The sequence below is a fragment of the Coptis chinensis genome, chromosome 3 (assembly GCF_015680905.1).
Source record: "Coptis chinensis isolate HL-2020 chromosome 3, ASM1568090v1, whole genome shotgun sequence".
Classification (NCBI taxonomy): domain Eukaryota; kingdom Viridiplantae; phylum Streptophyta; class Magnoliopsida; order Ranunculales; family Ranunculaceae; genus Coptis; species Coptis chinensis.
Genome location: NC_141458.1, coordinates 102,231,030 through 102,250,701, shown reverse-complemented (window position 1 = coordinate 102,250,701; position 19,672 = coordinate 102,231,030). Strand labels below are relative to the sequence as shown.

Below are 19,672 nucleotides of genomic sequence, written 5' to 3'. Positions count from 1 at the left end.
TTCTTTCATTTTCTTGAAAATCTATACTACTATCAAATTTCTTCGTCCAGGTTCCCGAGATGAAATTTTGCTCACGGGTTAAGCTTTTGATATTTAAGCTAAACGTGTTAAAAAGAGCTAAGGAATCATCCTTTGGGATATAACTGAAAGAAAAAATTGTATATGAAAGTCTTGTACCAATAAGTTTTCCATCTGGATTTTGCTGGATCAAGTATGCGTGAGTTAGTTTGTATTACATGTCTCTTTGCAAACAGCAAACATGTGTATAAACAGCAAACATGTGTATAAGTAAGTAAAGATTTACGGAAAATAAATTAATCTTGTCAAATCTTGCGAGAGAACTAACATCAGTTTCAATTTAGGTTTTAAAAGAGCTGGAGTTTTCAATTTTCTGAACACGCGAATGCGATCAAACAACTCGGAATAACAAACTTAAAAAGTTTGAATCTCATGTTAAATAACGAAATAGTATGTGACAACTGGAGAGAGAGACAAAGATGTAAACCAATAACAATGTTGTCAACTTGTATTTTTCACGTTAATTTGAATCTAAATTGCGATAAATTATTATAATATATAAATACTTCGAAGTAATAATATTTTGTGCTCCTTCTTAAGTTACTCACAATCATTTAATTTACACCGAACATCAAATTAATCTTGTTAAATCTGCTTATTAGAGATTATTAGAGAACATTGGTTTCAATTTGTTTTAACCACCACAACATTGCAAAACAAGACGTATATCATTCAGTTACTTTTTGTTGAAGTGGTTTTAGTTTTGGGATTGATTAAAATATTATTAAACTAAACAGTGGAGTGTCTCAAATAATATTGGTAAAAAACAATTAAATTTAGTAAGGTTTTGTGGTGTAAAGGTGTTTGATGACATTCGTTATTTAATAGCATACAACTCGTGCAACCTTACTCTCTCCTCCTCTCACTCTCTATACGATTTCTCCAACACATGTCTTACACTAAATGTAAAAATAATCTTGTCATAATTGCGTATGCATCCAGCAAAAGCATTTGCGTTGCCATCTACATTCAGGTAGTGGCTCAAGAAGAAGTGACTCAAGAAGAATCTAAATGTAAAAATAATCTTGTCATAATCTTGTACTAGTTCAGGTAGTGGCTCAAGAAGAAGTGACTCAAGACTAACAACATCAAGACATGCAAAAGCAAAAATAAATTAACTAAAACATAAAAGACCATAAAACAAAATTAACTTTCACGAGCTGCTACATAAAACATATATGTACTTGCTTGAAAATACAACTCAAAGTAGTGTCGTTTGAGAGCATAAATAATATTTTTGGGTTGGGCGGTGGACCACAAATACAAATATTTATTATTATCATCAAATCAAGCGTTTATTTTCCTAATTTAACAAATATTCATGATAGAACATGTAAAACCTAAACAAATTTTATATTGAAAACACACAACTCAAACGAAATTGTAGCACGCAAGAGATTTCAAAAGTAAAATTATTACCTTTAAAAAATTGTGAATTTCGTCTTCAATTCCCCATTTTAGCTACGCATCTAACAATATTTTTGCGAAAGATTACGTATAAAACATCATCTAAAAAACCTATTGAAATAGTTTGTTTTTAAAATAAAAAGATTGGTCACTAAAATATTGATGCTGATTAACATTCACCTTGAGCTGTTTTTTAATGTTTTTTCTAGCAGATAGGTGGGATGTTATTAGATTGACATTCACCTAGAGATGCTCTTAGTGAGGTTTGACATTCACCTAGAAATAGACATATATAACTCATTCACTAGAGATCTTTAATTTGAAATCTTTTGGATTCCCTCCTCCCCCCCCCCTTAATTTTTTCGTATCAACCTTTATGATCATATGGTATCTTTGTATGTTCACATCATATAAATATTTCAAATCTAAAAACACACTTCCTTAAGTTCATTTTCATTTTGTGATCCACCAATCCACTAATTTTTTTGTTTAAAGAAACTCTTTATGTGCCCGTCAGTAAAAAAATGTTTTTCTTCGGTTATCACTACTGAGTAATGCTTTAACTTGCTATCAGTTTCAGCCATTCATTTTTTTTAAAAAATTTTCCCTCTCGAAGATTTGATTGATCTTTAATCAAGTCTCTCCATAACAACAAAGTAACAAACACTCTAAAGTCTAACCCTTCCGTGTTACTCAAAGATATGGGCCTGGGTACAATTTAAATATCTGGCCCTGCCTCACTTTCAGTGAGTAGACCAGTGTTAAAAAATGGACGCGAGAAAGTGGGACGAGGAAGAATATAAAAGCAGCATTTTGAAAGAAAGAGAGTTACAATCACTAACCGTTTTCCGAACCGTTTTCGCTCCGTGTCAAAACCTAAATACTCCAGAAATCATCGTAGCTGCTTCAAGTGATGGATCAATTGCTCCGTATTCAATTTCATCTTCAATCTCTTCTTACGTAAGACTTATTATTATTATTATTATTACTCATTAGTTTAGTTTTGAGTTTTGACACGTGTGTTTTGTTGATGATCAGAAATCAGCGTCTGGATATTTAGTGGCTGAACCTATTTGTTTACTCAGAGGACATGACGGCCCTGCTTATGATGTCAAGTTTTATGATGATTCTCTACTACTAAGGTTTGTCTGTTTTACTGCGATTATAATAAGATTGATTTGTAATAATTAAATTATTTTTATACAGCTGTGGAGATGATGGTAGGATCCAAGGGTGGAAGTGGAACCAACTTTTGGACTCCGAGATACCTATCTCTACTATGCAAGGTACTTCCTCAAAATCTCAGTCATTACATTTCGTGTCTTTACTATTTCTTTTTCTCTTTCAGGGAAAGATATGGAGCCGATTCTAAACTTAGTGAATCCTCAACATAAGTAAGTTACTTGCCGCTTCACTAAATTTGATAAGAAGAATGGAAAATGTACCAAAAAAATATCGATAGTTGTAAGAAGCAAGGATAGGGAGACACAACAGGGACATGGACATGGGCACCTGAACACCGTATTAAGCGAGAAACTAGAATACAGATACAAATAGGACATGGTGAATATATAGATACGAAAAATAAATTTTATTCATAAAAAAAAAACAAGCAGAATATGAAGATTGCTATGAACAAAAGTTAAATGTTGTGGTGTCATCATGTATCCTTTTCAGTGATTGAAAGGAGCAAGTGCTCTGATTCCTCTCACTACACGAGGATGAAAAAGGTTGCACAAGTAACTTTGAAGTTTAAACCAAACCATTGAGCATAGGTGCTCCTGCATGATGGATAACTCACTTGATCCATAGCATGGCGATCTTGTATATGTTCAATGTTCTTGAAATCCCTCGCCTTGGTTGAGAGGTTCCCATTCTCCATGTTAACTCTTACACTCTCCTTAGGAGTAGGAAATTATTATCAAGACATTTTGTTTTTTTAAAAATCCTTTAAATCCCTGGAGGAACTCGAGATGGGTCATTGTTAAGAAACTCATTGGTAAAATACTTTTCATTATTTAACCACAATTATGCTAAGTTACATGTAGGCACCATATTCTAAGAATAATATGTGTTTGATACGTGTCCACATATACATGTCGGATGCGACACGCACACATATTGTATGTGATATGCCTCCATTTTTTGGTATTTCGACGTGTCTGGACACTTCGTGTCCTTGTCGATACGAATACACCTACCAGTGTCAGTAGAACTTAGCAATTATGTGTTATTATTTTTTTTTATGTTTTGCTCACGTAATTACATGCCATAAATTCCATTGTACCATTTGGATTTTACGTTTCTTCTTTTTTCTCATATGTTCACGTGTTGTTACTTTTCTTGTGTTGTAGGGGTCCTTGGGGTGCTCTTTCCCCAATCCCTGAAAATAATGCCATTGCCATTGATAGCCAGGTCTGTACTTTTGTGGCTGTTTTCACTTGTTTCTCTTTTTTTCTGATATGATAACCTGTTGGAATTGGATTTTGTGCCTATTGGTCGATATATATTACGTAGATGAATGTTGAGCACATGTTGATTGTACATCTCCATGCAAAGAATATCTTAAACTTGCACCTTCACATCCTTCTCTCTATTTTCACGGTGTTAGTTGTAGATTTAGGTGTGAAGCCACTAGTGGAGAATGAAGTAAAGAATCATATCCTCTGCTAATGTTAGTTGTAGTGCTTTATGTTCGTGTCCTATCACACTAAGTTCAGTAGTAATCAGTATAAGAGTCTTCATGCACACTTCGGGGCCATTAGTGTAATGGCACGGTGAATAATTTTAAACTCAAATGATAAATTGTTTGAGTATCAAAAGAAGTAGAAGAGAGTATTAGTTTAGAAAGTAGCACCTATTGCTAATAAATCTTATATCATAATCACTAATTTGAGGGTTTTAATTGCCAAATTCATACAAACAGTTAAATACAAACATTCTTATTCAGAGCCAGATTGTTTGGTGACTTATAATGTGCCCAATTATCCTTTTTAAGTGATGGTTGTATATTCTTCTCATATTTAATATGATTTACTTAAGTTGATTAATTCAATTGTAGTATGCTCGAGGCATGAAAGTACTTCTGGGCATAAATACCTCTCTAATATAGGTATAGTGAGATTGGACAAAGTGGTTTATGTATAATATGACATAATGGTTTCTCTTCGAGGAGACCCTCCACCCATCAGCCACCAAACGAAAGAAGGAAAATAACCCATATTGTAGAAGAATATGCTAAAATTCGTAATAGATCGATTACATCTTATATCAACGGTTAATTTTTTTGGAAATGAAGAGTTCTTTTCCTGATTCATATAGCAGTTTTGGTATTCGTATGACGTGATCCCATACTTGACTTATCAGATTACTGATTGACTCAACTTGTATGATATACGTACAACATGCTGATATGAAACTACGAAACAAAAGGGAGACTGGGAGTTAATCTGTTCTACTTTTAAGTTTCTTAGTTTCCTTTTAATTGGATATACATGTTGTTTAGACTATTCTTCCATACCTTTTTGGTAATCTGGAAGAAGATAAATATTTGTGCCTTTGATGACACATTGATAACCACATATAGTGAGTCTTATCTTTTGACTTTTGAGGCATCCATATCCTGAGCCTTGTGCTTATTTTTTTATAATTAATTTTTTACCGCAATGCTGTTGATAGGTTGTAGCGTTAGAATTCAGTAACATATGTGAATGAGTATAGTGTATTGTTTAATTTTGCTTAATAGGGAGGATCGATATTTTCGGCAGCTGGTGATTCCTTTGCATATTGTTGGGATGTGGTACGTATTTCTTGAAGGTGGTGACAGTTATACTTAATGGTTGTTATTCATCAAAAACATTTGATGCTCCTCCTTTTGAAAACATATCCGAAGTTGCAACAATTTTTCCTTTTCATGATAATTGCAAAGTTGGAACAATTGTTTAACAAAGGACTTGCGTGCACTTGATTTTTTTTTTTTTTTTTTTTACTTTTGTTCTTAAATTGCTGACTTTAACCAAATAGTTGATTCTGTTTCTAGGAAACAACTAAGATCAAAATGGTTTTCAAGGGGCATTCAGACTATTTGCACTGTATTGCTGCACGCAACTCAAGTAATCAGGTCAGTCATCATCATCATCTTTTTTTTTATCGAAGGCGCAATTGTTTCGAATTCGTGTCAACCTATGTTACCAGTTTCCGTATTCCTTTGGTGGTAGGCTGAACAACATGATGATACCATAATTAGGAATCAATGCAGCAAAGTCATAAGTGCAGCCTGCAATTGAAGAATGAATTTGTGGTGGATATATTACATCTAATGCAGACCTGCATGTGTGACATTCATGGGCTTTTTAAACTATTTTTGCATCCAAAATGAGTTTATGTTGGATATGATACATAATGGTAATTTACCTAATTCATACTCAATTTTTCGGTTTTCAGATTATAACTGGTTCAGAGGATGGCACAGTACGAACATGGGGTGAGGTTTATTTGTTTAATCAATTTTAAAAAGCCATTTTATAGACAGAACATATATTCTGTGCATCTGTGTGTGTGTGTGTGTGTGTGCTATGGCTAAGTGCTACACTAAGATGTAACTGTTACCACATCTTTAATAAAGAAGTATCTTAGATGCAATTGTAGTCTATTTATCCGTTGGTGTGTTACCTGGCACTTGATTTCAACCATGGTTACTATTCTAACAGTGTTGTGTGCTATGGTGATTTAGATTGCAAAAGTGGTAAATGCGTACATGTCATAGATCCAGCCAAGAACACAGAGTTAAAAGGAACTTTTTCATGGATTAGTTGCATTGCTCTTGATGCAAGTGAAACTTGGCTGGTAAGACTTCCTACAAAAACATAGTGCGGTTTTCTCCAATCTATTTTTTTTAAACTTATCTTTTACCCTTTTTGTTCTTCGCAAATCTTGTTATAGAGGGCAGAAATAGAACCTGTTTTTCCTCGATTTTGATGCCTATTCTGTCTCTACCTTCACTATCGGACAGGTGGCCTATTTTATTGGGGTTGGTGAACCCTAGATGTTAATCTATGGACTTCTATTGTCAGTTTTTTTGCAAGACGAATAAGTTGTTCTGTGGAGACCTAAGCATAGTTCCTTTCAAGATTGTTTTTTCTGTAGAATTGGGTTTTTAGTTTCATCTTGTCTTTTTGGTTTTTAGGCAGGTGTTTCTCCCTACCCTAGGTCCCCTCCAGTTTTGGTTTTCCATAGTTGTCCCTACTTCCCACCCTGTGTTGCAGACAGAGGATACTAGTCTATCTTCTTCTCTCAAAAGTGCTGAAGTAACTGCAAAGGGAGGTTTGGTGGGTGCTCTTTGGGGAGAAGAGTAAGAACAGAAAGCAAAGGAATATTATATGCTTTACTGAAGCCGGAAGCAGGCACTCTGTCGTCTTTAAGGGCTACTATTATACATATAATTCCAACCGGGTTTGTGGTTTTGATACTGGCAGCCTTACTTATAAGTCCATATACAACTCAAAAGCTTATTTCACCATTTGTTCTGATGGCAGACCATTTGAAACTGCGGTAGGTCGAGAGGGGGCTTGTGTCGGTTGAGTTGATGGCTAGACTGCTATTGATCTGGGGACTTTCAGTTCACTAACTCTTTAAGATAAGCATGTTGTTCATGGTATCTCTTAAGTCTTAATTGAACAATTTGAGCTACTGTGTGAAGTTGTGACCTATAATAGAATTCTGTGCAATTACAACATTCCTAGTCTTATGGATATTTTAACTATAACTTTATGATATGTGATTCAAAATGTCAGAGATATATACAGTATAATCCCATATCTGTACATAATAGTATATAAGTTCTTGGGGCGGCTCCGCTCGTGACCAATTAGTTTTGAGTTGGATGCTCCAAAATTAGAATGAATAAATTAATTAGAAAAAAAGTAACGATTTTGATGGACATTTCTAGCATTCATTCAAGTATATACAGATTGAGATCGTAGAAACATGGGCATGTGACATAGTTATACCTAGTTCTGGACTGGCAAGGAAAGAAGTATAAATAAAGGACCGATATCTCCTATGAAATATAAGCATATAGTAAATATCCTGTTTCATAGGATATATTAAAACTTTGAGATATCATCACTCTTGATCTGCTGACTGTGGCAGATACCGTATGGAGATCTTTTAAATATAAATACAGTGAGAACAGTAATGATAGTACTAGGATGCTAGGTTCAACTAGTATTTCCTAATTTAGGAATTGGTACATTTGAGAAATTTGACCAAATCTCAAGATATGTTCCTGATACCAGTTGGATCGCGTGTTCTTTATAACCCCACATTGGGAATGTAGAGCCTTGCACAACAACATATTAGTTCCTGGGCTGCTCTACTCAGCGCCAATTGGTTTTGAGTTGGATGCTTTGAAATTTAAGATGGTATTTGAGCAGTCTATTGTGTCTGGCTCAGAGGCCCATTTACTCAGCTTGACCAAATTAAAATTAGTCCATCTGTTGTGCTTAACTCACACGATAGGTGAGGAGTTGCGTTGATATATATAATCCCACATTGGTAGTTTGAAGTCTTTGACAACAATATATAAGTTCTTGAGACCGTTCCAGACATTGCCAACTGGTTTTTAGTTTGGATTCCCCGATGTGTGAGATTTTGTAGTGCTTTTTTCTTCATTAGTGGCTCCTTTAAAAGAGTTTCTTTCAGCATTCAAAAATTAAAAGTTGTTTGCCTTGGCATTGCATCTGATTATGTATCTGTTATCCTTTTCTATTTGTAACATTCAAAGATTTTATACAGTTTTTGGTTTTTCTACAGGCTTTTAGCAGTGGTAAAACTTTATCGATTTGGAACCTTCCTGCTTCTGAGCCCGTTACAAGGGTTGTGACTGGTTACCCTATTCAAGACCTATTATTTGATGAGAACCAAGTAAGCTGTAGGCTCTTTTGTTATAGTTTCTTTAAATATTATTCTTGTAACTCGCTTTGAACGTGACGATAATATGCTGCTAAAGTACCTGTATTATTTTTGTAAGTTTGTTAGTTATAACCTGTAACTTATAAGTTAAATAACACACACTTCATATTCTTAAAAAAGTCCGTGTCGGACACACATATACACAGTCATGTTGGGCACACAGACGTTGTGCATACAATTTCAAATTAGGGTTTCTTTTATACCTTAAACGACTAAGAAAATAATCTATTAACGTGGTTACGACTCCCATGATATGCCACTTTCATAGTTTTTTATTTGTAAAAAGGCGCTTTGTAAGGTCTTGAGCCCAAGAATTAGGTGTTAACTAAAGAAAAATAATAGTTTGCTTTTTAATTAGCTGTGTCCCCGTATCCCACTTCATATAGGTCGCCTTGCCTGACACCGACACACTTGTCCATGTCAATGTGACTTAGCTTATAAGTTAAATAGTAGCTGCTTTTTCCTATGCTTCCTGGTCTACTATTTGGCTATTCACATATATTATTGTTTCTCATAATAGCATCACAGTCCAACTGGCCCTTTGTGAAATACAAACCAATTGACTGAGCTTTGTGACGACACATTCCACTCTACCACTGATACTGTTCCCACTTAATTGAACCACCCTCACCAGAGATGTGGGGTTGCCCATAAACGGCATCAGTTCTAAGAAGAGTTTTAACATAACATAGGAATCAGGTCCCGGAAGTAACCTAACTGATGGGTGAGTGCATGATTAGTGACTTTGTTTTTTAGGCAACCTTCACTGCTTTGAGCTAGGATACCCTTGAGGTATCACAGTTACCCCACCTTTAGGATGTTAGCCTCGGCTTAAATACTACTCTATGAAGATTTTGAATACACAGCCCAATCTACCAATGATACTGCCTTAAAAACCTGTCAATAGAGGGGTGGATTTTCCTCAAAAGGCCGTGACATTGTAGTGATCAATCATCACAGAAGAAAATAGGTCCTGGACAACATAAGACAGAGGGTAGATATTGGTTGAAATATCAACCCATAAAATTTCTCCAGATATCAAAATTGGCTGATTACGATTTTTACGAAGGAAAAGGTCAAGCTGACAAAATTCGACAGGTAAAACATTGTCGCATGATATAGCTATTCGGATTCCTGAAAAAACAACAAATGTCGTGATGGGAATTTGTACCATGCTGGATGGTACCTAAGTGACGTGCAACTAAACTCCCAAAGACGCTCTTTCCAGCATACCATCTAGGTATCTATTTGATGTTTGGAATACAATGTATGGAGGAATGCTGGATTTGTGAGTTGCATACATGCTCTGCACCAAAAGACACTTCTTGTTTCAGGGTTCCAACTTCTTTGGAATTCCAATAACCATTTTTAGAATCCCAAGACAAGAAGTGCGTTAGTGCTGAGCATGTATGCAACTCATGAGGCGTGCCTGCTAGCATTCTTCTTATGTAGTTTTAAAGTACCTTTTGTTTATTTGCCAATGGTGAATAATCATTTGTCCAAGTTTTAGAAGTCTTAATTCATGATATGTGGCTTAGACTGTTATACATATCAATGCTCCATTGTCCTCCATTTTAGCAAATAATTTACCGTTTTCCTTGTCTTTATATTGCTGTTATGTTGCACCAGAAATCTCCTTAATTTCACAACTCAATATGATGTTGATGAATGGTGATCATCTACTATACTGAGTAATGATACTCTGTAGTGAAAATGTGAAATCTTGAGTGCAATGTCTTCGTTCAGTTCATATATTAATCATCTAAGTTCTCTCATTTTATACCCGTTTTTTTTATATATATTTGTATTTTCTAACTTTGGTTTTCATCTGCAATTCAGATTTTGGCAGTTGGAGCAGAGCCAGTACTCAGTCGTTTTGACATGAATGGAACAACTCTCTCTCAGATAAATTGTGCTCCTCAGTCAGGATTTTCTGTATCCCTTCATTCTTGTGGGGTATGTTCTGGTTAATCCTATCTTCTTTGCCATCTTATTATCATACTTTTGTTTATACTATGTTTGGGAAAATTGGCTCCTTGAGCAATGATAAGTACTATCTGCACGTACTATTGTCTTTAGCATTATAAATGTTGCTGTGAATGTTTTCGTAATGCCATTACTTGGAAATCAGGAAATGACAATGAAATTGTGATCCTGGAAATGAGATTTAAATTGTCAATAATCCCACCCCGTTTGAAGTTGAACTGTGTAATTTTTCTTTAAGGGAACCTGTTTGGGTGTGGGACTAGATCAAGGATGTTTGCTTGGGTTTGTTCAGGGCCTCAAATTAACTGCCTTTACATATGCACAGCAGTATATAAATTCCCAACATGAATTCAGTTGAAGTTGACATTGATGAGATTCAAGGTTGCTACATCTATTCAAGGGCAATCCATCCTGTTGGTTTGATTGATAATGAATTGAAGTGCATTGGGAATTGTATAGTCCTTGAAGTGATTATAAAAAGTGTTGGACAAAATTATAGAATTAGTACTTGGAGCATGTATCCCATGCTTATGATAAACCTGTTTTTTTGCTGCCAGGTCACTGCAGTTGGAGGCTATGGGGGACTAGTGGACATTATATCTCAGTTTGGAAGCCATTTGTGCACGTTTTGTTGCCGTGGTCGTTGATGTATTGCTTTGTCTGGATTTTCTAATGCCTGGTAATTGCAAGATTTTCTTATGCTAGAAAGTTGCTTGTCAGGATGGGGAGTGTTGTACAGGCTTCTGCAATCACATGATTGAATTTTTCTCGTTTGAAGGAAGTATCAGTACGTGCATTTTGATCAGTAACAGCCTCCTTTTTTGGTCATTTGGTATATAATATTTAGTACTTACAATGTTTTTAAATGTGTATAATCTTCCACTTTTGATACTACTTTCTCTTTATTAAAATTTTCATTTGTCTCGTCCAGGTTTCCAAAGTAATGTAGTTTGCAGAGGTCTACTTTATGCATGCGTCGTATGTACATAGCATTCCAGAATTATGATGTCTTAGTAATCTCAAGGTTTGGATGCTCGCATCTAAACCCAGCTAGGTTGGCACCCCCCAAACCCATTTACAATGCCTTTTGTAATCTAAATAAACTACACTGACCTTATTTGGCTACCGTTTTTTGTACTTAAAGTGCACTGTTTGTTTTGCATATTGTGGAAGATATTCATCTTTCTCTCGAGCTGATAAAGAACCTAACCAGAGTAAACGTCAAATAGTAATTAAAAGCGTTGCAGAACCTAATCTGTATCCTCCTAGATACATTTCCTCATCTTTTGCTAGTTTCGTAATGGGTTTAACTGGCATGAGACCTAGACACCTAGCCCAGCTCACTTACATTCTACCAGCACCGTAATTGGTTGATTTGGTTCACGTGTTAATGTCTAGAGCTGGTTTTTGAAGCAATTTAGCTATCTTTTTTATTAAGACTAATTGACCAAAAAGGAACCTCCACATGTTTCTAGCTTGCTTGTGTTAGATTGGCATTTTGACCACAAACATGCGAGAAACCCCATTCTTGATTTTGCTTCAATGTATGATTCATCGAAGAGAACGGCGCGACCTCCATGTTGGGAAATCAAAACTCCGTTGATTTCAAGTTTTCAACCAATCTTTGTAATAGAAAGATTATTTCCATTAAGCAATGTAAGAACACAACTATCTTGGAATTATTGTTTCAAAAGATCATCTAAAGAAAGAAAGCTTAACAGGAGTTATGATACCAAAGAAGGTCTTATCTTGAATAGCGAACATTGTTGATGAACAAGCTGGAAGGAGAAGTTATGGTAAGAATTGTAGCCATGAAATATATGGAAACCAGAGTTACAAAGTTGATGAACTTTGAAAAGTAGGTTGTTTGAGGTTTGGCGTTCGGGCGAGTAGTTGTTGTGATTGCTACAATGGCAAGTACGATTGAGACTGTTATGTAGAATGGTGCGTGCCGCCCGATTTTGGTAACACGTGGACCAATTATGAAACGGAGATCCGACCCAATTTGGAAAGGCTTTTAAAACAAAAACAGAGGTTGACTTATTGAAACCGACCCAATTATGGAGCTAGTTTAATTCGGTTAAACTCGAGACCGACCCTACAAAATAGAAACTTTCCTAACATCACATATAAATACACCCGGTGAGAGCCTTAAACTCTCACTTCGAAAAAACTAAAAACGTTTCTGCTTTCTTTCTTAACTCTACGGCAAAAAGGAAACCCTAATAATATATCTATCAAAAACTAGCTCTTTCTTTAATCTACTTTTCAGGTCCATTCTTTTATCCTCCTCTTCTTCTGTTTGTTCATAGATGGGTGTTTGTTATGTTTTATGAGTAGGATCTGGTATTTGTTTGTTTGTGTATATATTTGTTTTATGATAATGTTGAAGATAAAATGTTATTCACAGAAACAATATGCTGCTAAATTTTTTTGTTTAGGATTTACAGAAAACACGTACTGTCTTTTTCTTGTTTATTTGATACAGCTGGAGAAGAGAGAGTCGAGTTATATGATGTGAGGATGATGATGATATTCACATGCATGCATGACTCTTAGTAATATACATGCGTCTACTCTCTTTCGTTTTTCAATTCCTTGTCCAGCTTATGGGATGTCAAGTAGCTTACGTGTTTGTATTGATGTTGTGCATGTGGTACGCTTTTTGTTTGTGTTATGTTGGTTTTTGTAAAGTTAGTTAGTCAGCGCTATTTTCATGTTTGTGATTCAGAATCCATATTGTGCCATTGTTGTGTTTTCCAAAACTCAAATTATGCTCTAGTTTTTCCCTTGTTGTTAATTGCTATGTTGTTAGAGCGAGGCGCTAGGCTTCCAACTTGTCCGAGTATTTGTTACATGCATCGAAGTGTTTTTGCTTCTTGTTGTAGTGCTTTTATTACTCTTAAGTTGTTGTACCTTACTTGACATACTGATACTTACATCTTAATTTCTTGCTTTTCTAGAGTTTCTAGCAGTTAAATCAGTTCCTTATTGTCCTCTTCACTCGCTTTTGTCTAATACGCTAATAGGGAATTGAAGTTTTGAGTTTTGACTTTTATATTGCAGTCATGGCGGGATTGGAACCAGAAGGATCACAATTTGATGCGCAACGTTATGATAGCAGAATGAATGAACTGTAAGCACTTTTCACATATACTACTTTTTAGTTAAAAGATAGAAGAAATCCATATTTGTTATATCATTAATATATGCATAATAATATAAGCTGCTAAATGGATTGATCAGGCTCTCGCCAGATGGACAAGATATTGAATCATATGATGTGGTTCATGAAACTTTTGATGCTATGGGTCTCCACGAGAACCTTCTGAGGGGCATTTATGCATATGGTAGGCAACAATCTTTCGTCTGTACTATTCTAGTATTTTCAATATTGAAATGACTTGTACAAGTTGATTTTGCATGCTTAGTTGATTGTTTCTGTGATCTTGCTACCATCCATACCATAAATGTTAGGGGCACCAGAGTGAACCTGATTAGTGTCATAAGCATCTTATCCTTTCTTCCCTTTTATCCTAATGATATGGTTATGTAGAAATTACTAGGCGCATTTCATTGGTACGATTAATCAAATCCAAGAGTTGCGAGCTTTCAGTCATTCTGTCAATCCCATGCATGGATAATAAGGGTCCAAGAGTTTTTCTGATAGGAGTCAGAAGCATCGAATTTATTTTTATTTGTTTCATTTAATGGATTTGATGGTGGTATATCAAATTTCTCGGCTAATTTCATTGGGCTGATTTAATACAGAAATTACCAAAGCCCAGGAGTAGTATCATACTATTGCTTCAACCATTTAGTAACTATCATATATCATTATGCATATATCTTTGTGCTGATTATTTTAGAAACCATCAAAGCCTGTGAGGCCACCAGGTGACTTGTGGTGTTTATTGACCTATCCAAATAATAAATGAAACAATAACCGTGGGAGTTCACTGTGATAAGAAATTACAATTTCTTTAAGTCTGACTGGTAATCCAACAGGCAACAGCCATAAAGAAAATTAATTGCTTTTATTTGTTTGAAGGATTTGAGAAGCCATCTGCAATTCAGCAGAGAGGAATTGTGCCCTTCTGCAAGGGGCTTGATGTGATTCAGCAAGCACAGTCTGGAACTGGGAAGACTGCAACTTTCTGCTCAGGTATTTTGCAGCAGCTTGATTATTGTTCGGTTTACTGCCAAGCCTTGGTCCTTGCACCTACTCGTGAACTTGCGCAACAAATTGAGAGAGTAATGCGAGCACTTGGTGATTATCTGGAAGTGAGGGTTCATGCCTGTGTTGGTGGAACCAGTGTTCGTGAGGATCAACGTATTCTTTCTGATGGCGTGCATGTAGTTGTTGGGACCCCTGGTCGTGTGTTTGACATGCTGCGGAGACGTTCACTTCCTGCAAATGACATTAAAATGTTTGTATTGGATGAGGCAGACGAAATGCTTTCACGAGGTTTCAAGGATCAGGTTCGTTCCCAACCTTTATACGTACTGTACTAGAATTTAGCTTAATGACGGTCATTGTTGGCCTTCTCAATGACCCTTATAACTTTGATTCTGGTTATGTTAATCTGTTGCCTGCTTTACTTGATTCGGGAGTGGGGGTCAGTCTATAAGTTATTTTTCACCAACACCAAGAATTCATACTTTGACTAGTAGTTGAAATTCTGGTAATACTTGTCATCTCTTAGTGGAGTAAATGTTTGATCTACTAGTTGCTAATTGGTTGTTTTCCTATATTATTAGATCTACGAGATTTTCCAGCTTCTCCCTCCCAAAGTTCAGGTTGGTGTTTTCTCAGCAACAATGCCTCCCGAAGCTCTTGAGATCACGAAGAAGTTCATGAACAAACCTGTGAGGATTCTGGTGAAGCGTGATGAGCTCACCCTTGAGGGTATCAAGCAGTTTTACATCAATGTTGGAGAAGAAGGGTTCAAATGTGATACACTCTGTGATCTGTACGAGACATTGGCCATTACCCAGAGCGTCATATTTGCCAATACACGAAGGAAGGTTGACTTGCTTACTGACCAGATGCGTAGTAATGACCACACTGTTTCCGCCACACATGGAGACATGGACCAGAATACTAGAGACATTATCATGCGAGAATTCAGATCTGGGTCATCGCGTGTGCTCATCACTACTGACCTCCTTGCCCGTGGTATTGATGTTCAGCAGGTATCTCTGGTTATTAACTACGATCTGCCTACTCAACCAGAAAACTACCTCCATCGTATTGGGCGTAGTGGTCGGTTTGGAAGAAAAGGTGTTGCTATCAACTTTGTGACGCATGACGATGAGAGAACGATGTCTGATATTAAGAAGTTCTATAATACGGAAATCGAAGAGCTTCCAATGAATGTTGCTGATCTTCTCTGAAGAGTTCTTTTCTTTTTTTACTTCAGTACTATTTAGTATGTCTTTTTTTGTCCATTAGTTTTGTTTTTAGCATCGGCCTTATGACTATCATCAATATGGACCCTCCTACACATGCAATGAGAAATCTGCTAAAGTGTTGGCGGGCATCCGTGATTGCTGATTTTCGTCGCTGGAAGGGTTTTGTAATTTATTGCTTTATGAACCTAGCTTTTCTTCTCCGTTTTTGTTTAAGTGCGACTGGATTATGTAGAAATGAAAATTTTATTGGCAACTATGGGGTGTGTTCCTGCTTTTGTTCACTTTCTGGTTACTGTTTTCTGGTGATAAACCATATGTTGGTGTTTTGTTTCAGAGAACCTAATTGTTTTCCATTAAGACTGATTATGTGAATGATTACAATTGTCTTGCTGAAAATGTGAAGATCTTAAGTTTAGGTGACAACTCACAAGAACATAACTATTTATTTGTTGAAGCTAGTCAAACGAAACATGTTCGTTCTTCTTTTCTTTGAGTTTTTGTGAACTTGATTCTTCAGCCAAGAAAAGGTTAAACTTGATTCTTACAATCTGAAAACTATCGGACTTGTTTGTGGTAATTGTGAGCTTGTTACACATGATTATCAATTGAAAACAACATAAACATGTATAACAAAAGAAGAAGAAGAAGAAAAGAAAAAAACAATGTTTGCAGGTCGAGGAAGAATGACTCGCCTTCTGTCAAGAGGAAAAACAAATGTACCAACACAACCTTTATCTTACCCGACAATGGCTAACAAGCCAGAGTATCCGCCTAAACTTGGCCCTATGATCTCGTTTTATTTCTTGCGAACTCCTAGTCCTTACCGAAAGTACGAAAACAGGTGGTATTGCTAATGTTCTCGGAAGTGAAGACGAAGCCAAACGCAGAATTTACTGTGTTTCTCCTGATATAAAATTCCAGAGGTTTTGCCGCTCAAGTTGACGGTACCCTTTTTTTTTTTTTGCTAAAAGGTAATTGTGTATATAGCAAAAAGAAAAAGATACAGTTATATCAGGTGAGAGACTATTATAGCCCTTCCAAGATTACAACGATTTAAGCAATAAATCTATAATAGGTGAAGTGTTGGTTCTCCATACTCTGTAGGAAATCTGGTCTGTGAGGCCACCATTGTTGCTGCCCATTCGCTAAAGTTGCTCCTCTTTTGGCACATTTATCTGCTCTAAAATTCACTTCTCTCCATGTACTAGTGAGAATGATGTTTGCTTTGGTCTTGAGTCTATTCCATTCTGCTTTGCATCTCCAATGTACCTTGCTTGTCTGGAAGGCTTGAATTGCAGCTTTCGAGTCTGATTCTACCACAATTCGATCCCACCCCAACTCGATAGCCTTCTTAACCATGGACCAAAATATCGCCGATATATCCGATATATCGCCGATATATATCGGTATTTTGGTACACCGACATCGATATTTCCGACATATATCCACCGAATATAGAATTCTTTTTTTTCCGATATATATCGGAATTTCCGATATGAAACTTTATATCGCCGATGTAATCGATATTTCCGATATAATTGATATATATCGGTTGACTTTTTGACCATTTTAAAATATAAATCCGATATTTCCAATATATTTCCGATATATATCCGATATTTCCGATATTATATTTCCGATATATCCGATATTTCCGATATTTTAAATAGTTTGGACTGGTTACCAAAAAAATAGATATATCCGAAATATCCGATATATCCGATATATATCGGTTTTTGGGTACACCGATATATTCATCGATATCGATATTTTGGGCCTTGTTCTTAACACCTTCAACAATTGCAACTATTTCAGCCACATAGTTAGTTGTAATCCCGAGACCTCCTATGAGTGTTCTTATCACCTGGCCTGTGTGAATTATGAGAGTCACTCCCCAGCCAGCATCCCCTGGATTTCCCCTAGCACAACCATCTGTATTCACCTTTAGAAAACCTTGCGGAGGAAGAGACCAATAACATTCCATAATCCTAGGTGCTCTTCTGAGTTTATTTTGTAATCCAAGAGTGTGTAAAGTGGCAAGTTCCTGAGATGTGTTGTCCATAGTTCCAGCTGATTGCATGTAGGCTTCTAGAATTGCTTTTCTGATCTGTGCTCTTACATAGCTGTCCTTGACCTGCACTTCGTCGTATAGTCTCTTGTTTCTTGATTTCCAAATGTGTACTAGGCACGTGATGGCTGCTGCAGACCATATATCTCTTGTTAGCGGGCTTCTCTTCTTGCAAGCATTGAGAACATCATTCCTTAAGAAATTGTTCCCTGAATATAGAAGATTTGTTTGAGATACTCCCAATGTTTTCGTGCAAAACTACAATCAAAGAGTATATGTTCTTGAGTCTCTTCATATTGCTTGCACATGCAACAAATGGACGCCAAGCTGAATTTCCTTGCCTTTAGCTTATTATCAGTGTGCATCACTCCTTAAAGAACTTTTCATCCAATTCCTTGAACACTAGGGTGAAGTACGGACTTCCATAAGAATGAATACCAGTTCACTTTTGTTTCTTTCTTCTGGGTAGCTTCATATGCAGTAGAGACTGAAAATAGCCCATCTGTGGCTGGCATCCAGATTCGGGTACCCTCTTGTGTAGAATCAGGTTGTTGTAGTAAGTTCAAGTTCACTCCCACCCTGTTCAGAATTTTTGTGAACTTTGCGGTGAATTCCTAGTGATCATTTTTGATACATTCACTCAACTTGGAGTTGCATTGCCTCCAGAAACCGTTGTGCATAGGGATTAGATCACAGAAAGCATCTAAACCTATCCAATTGTCTTTCCAGATGCTGATGTCTTTGCCTGTGCCAATGGTCCAACTAGTATGCGTCTTGGCTTCCTCGAGTGCCCACTTCATGCCAGACCAAATGGATGATTTCTTGTACTTTGTCCATTCACCATTTCTTCCCCCATATTTCCCTCTCATAAAGCATGCCCAGTCACTGTTGTCGTTTACTATACACCAAGACATTTTTAGTAGCATCGAGAGATTTATATCTTTGAGTCTCCTTACTCCTAATCCACCTTCTTCTTTCGGCTTGCATGTCTGTTCCCAATTTAGTGTCATGAACTTCTGTTCTGAAGGGTCGTCGCCACTCCAAATAAAATTTCTGATGATCTTTTCACACTCCTTGATTGTAGCAGTTGGCCATTTATAGATTACCATATTATGAATAGGTATGCTATTCAACACATGCTTTGCCAACACCACTCTACCTTGAAAAGATAACAATTTGCTGGCCCAGCTTGATGCTTTCAATCTAACCTTATCTACCAATGGAGCCAAAGCTTGTTTAGTAATTCTGCCAGTAATGAGTGGTACACCGAGGTATTTTTCTGGTAATGCTCCTTCTTGAATCCCAAGTAACTCGACAGTGGCATTTCTTCTTGTGGGAGTCATGGGGCTCAAGAATATCTTACATTTTCCCTTGCTTATGTACTGGCCAACTGAATTCTGATATCTCTAAAGAAGAAGAAGTAAGTGTTTAAGACATCTTTTGTTCGCATTGCAAAATATAAAAATATCATCCGCAAACATGAGGTGAGAGGGGCTTGTGTAGTTCGCATTTATGATCATCTTCTGGATTCTCCTTTGAGTTACAAGCCATTCCATTCCTTTACTGAGGCAGTCCTCAGCAAAAGCAAAGAGAAGTGGTGAAAGTGGGTCTCCCTGCCGGAGCCCCCTACTAGCTGTAAAGAAACCTTTTGGCCCTCCGTTGATCATCACTGAGACATTGTTGTTTGAAATTGCTCCTTGTACCCAAGAGATCCATGTGTGAGAGAATCCAAATCTTGATAAAACT

At 36.5% G+C, this 19,672-nt stretch overlaps 2 protein-coding genes across 3 annotated transcripts; both read left to right on the top strand.

The window, feature by feature from the left end:
* The first annotated feature begins 1,764 nt into the window (after nt 1–1,764).
* On the top strand, nt 1,765–11,367 carry DWA1 (DWD (DDB1-binding WD40 protein) hypersensitive to ABA 1). The gene is made up of 12 exons (XM_086595253.1): nt 1,765–2,445; nt 2,524–2,627; nt 2,692–2,771; nt 2,834–2,879; nt 3,840–3,900; nt 5,231–5,284; nt 5,525–5,605; nt 5,929–5,968; nt 6,218–6,330; nt 8,299–8,409; nt 10,297–10,413; nt 11,001–11,367. Exons 1-12 carry the CDS (start codon nt 2,254–2,256, stop codon nt 11,088–11,090), a joined length of 1,089 nt encoding a protein of 362 aa, XP_086451379.1. The 5' UTR covers nt 1,765–2,253; the 3' UTR covers nt 11,091–11,367.
* Nucleotides 11,368–11,373: 6 nt separating this feature from the next.
* LOC147512278 (eukaryotic initiation factor 4A-9-like) lies at nt 11,374–16,153 on the top strand. 2 transcript variants are annotated; one of them, XM_086595252.1, is made up of 5 exons: nt 11,374–11,497; nt 13,510–13,579; nt 13,690–13,793; nt 14,495–14,925; nt 15,205–16,153. In XM_086595252.1, the coding sequence occupies exons 2-5, from the start codon at nt 13,512–13,514 to the stop codon at nt 15,838–15,840; spliced, it is 1,239 nt and encodes a 412-aa protein (XP_086451378.1). In that variant the 5' UTR covers nt 11,374–11,497; nt 13,510–13,511; the 3' UTR covers nt 15,841–16,153. The 2 variants fall into 2 exon arrangements, with proteins under 2 accessions (XP_086451378.1, XP_086451377.1); XM_086595251.1 differs by lacking the exon at nt 11,374–11,497 and adding an exon at nt 12,533–12,715.
* Nucleotides 16,154–19,672: the final 3,519 nt, after the last annotated feature.

What these genes read in the sequence shown, in the direction of transcription:
- LOC147512278 (XM_086595252.1), top strand. Translation starts at nt 13,512, where the DNA reads ATGGCGGGATTGGAACCAGAAGGATCACAATTTGATGCGCAACGTTAT. An exon ending in GATAGCAGAATGAATGAACT is followed by an intron (nt 13,580 to 13,689) that starts GTAAGCACTTTT and finishes TGGATTGATCAG; the next exon opens with GCTCTCGCCAGATGGACAAG. An exon ending in GAGGGGCATTTATGCATATG is followed by an intron (nt 13,794 to 14,494) that starts GTAGGCAACAAT and finishes ATTTGTTTGAAG; the next exon opens with GATTTGAGAAGCCATCTGCA.
- DWA1 (XM_086595253.1), top strand. Translation starts at nt 2,254, where the DNA reads ATGGACGCGAGAAAGTGGGACGAGGAAGAATATAAAAGCAGCATTTTG. An exon ending in ATGCAAGTGAAACTTGGCTG is followed by an intron (nt 6,331 to 8,298) that starts GTAAGACTTCCT and finishes GTTTTTCTACAG; the next exon opens with GCTTTTAGCAGTGGTAAAAC. An exon ending in TATCCCTTCATTCTTGTGGG is followed by an intron (nt 10,414 to 11,000) that starts GTATGTTCTGGT and finishes TTTTGCTGCCAG; the next exon opens with GTCACTGCAGTTGGAGGCTA.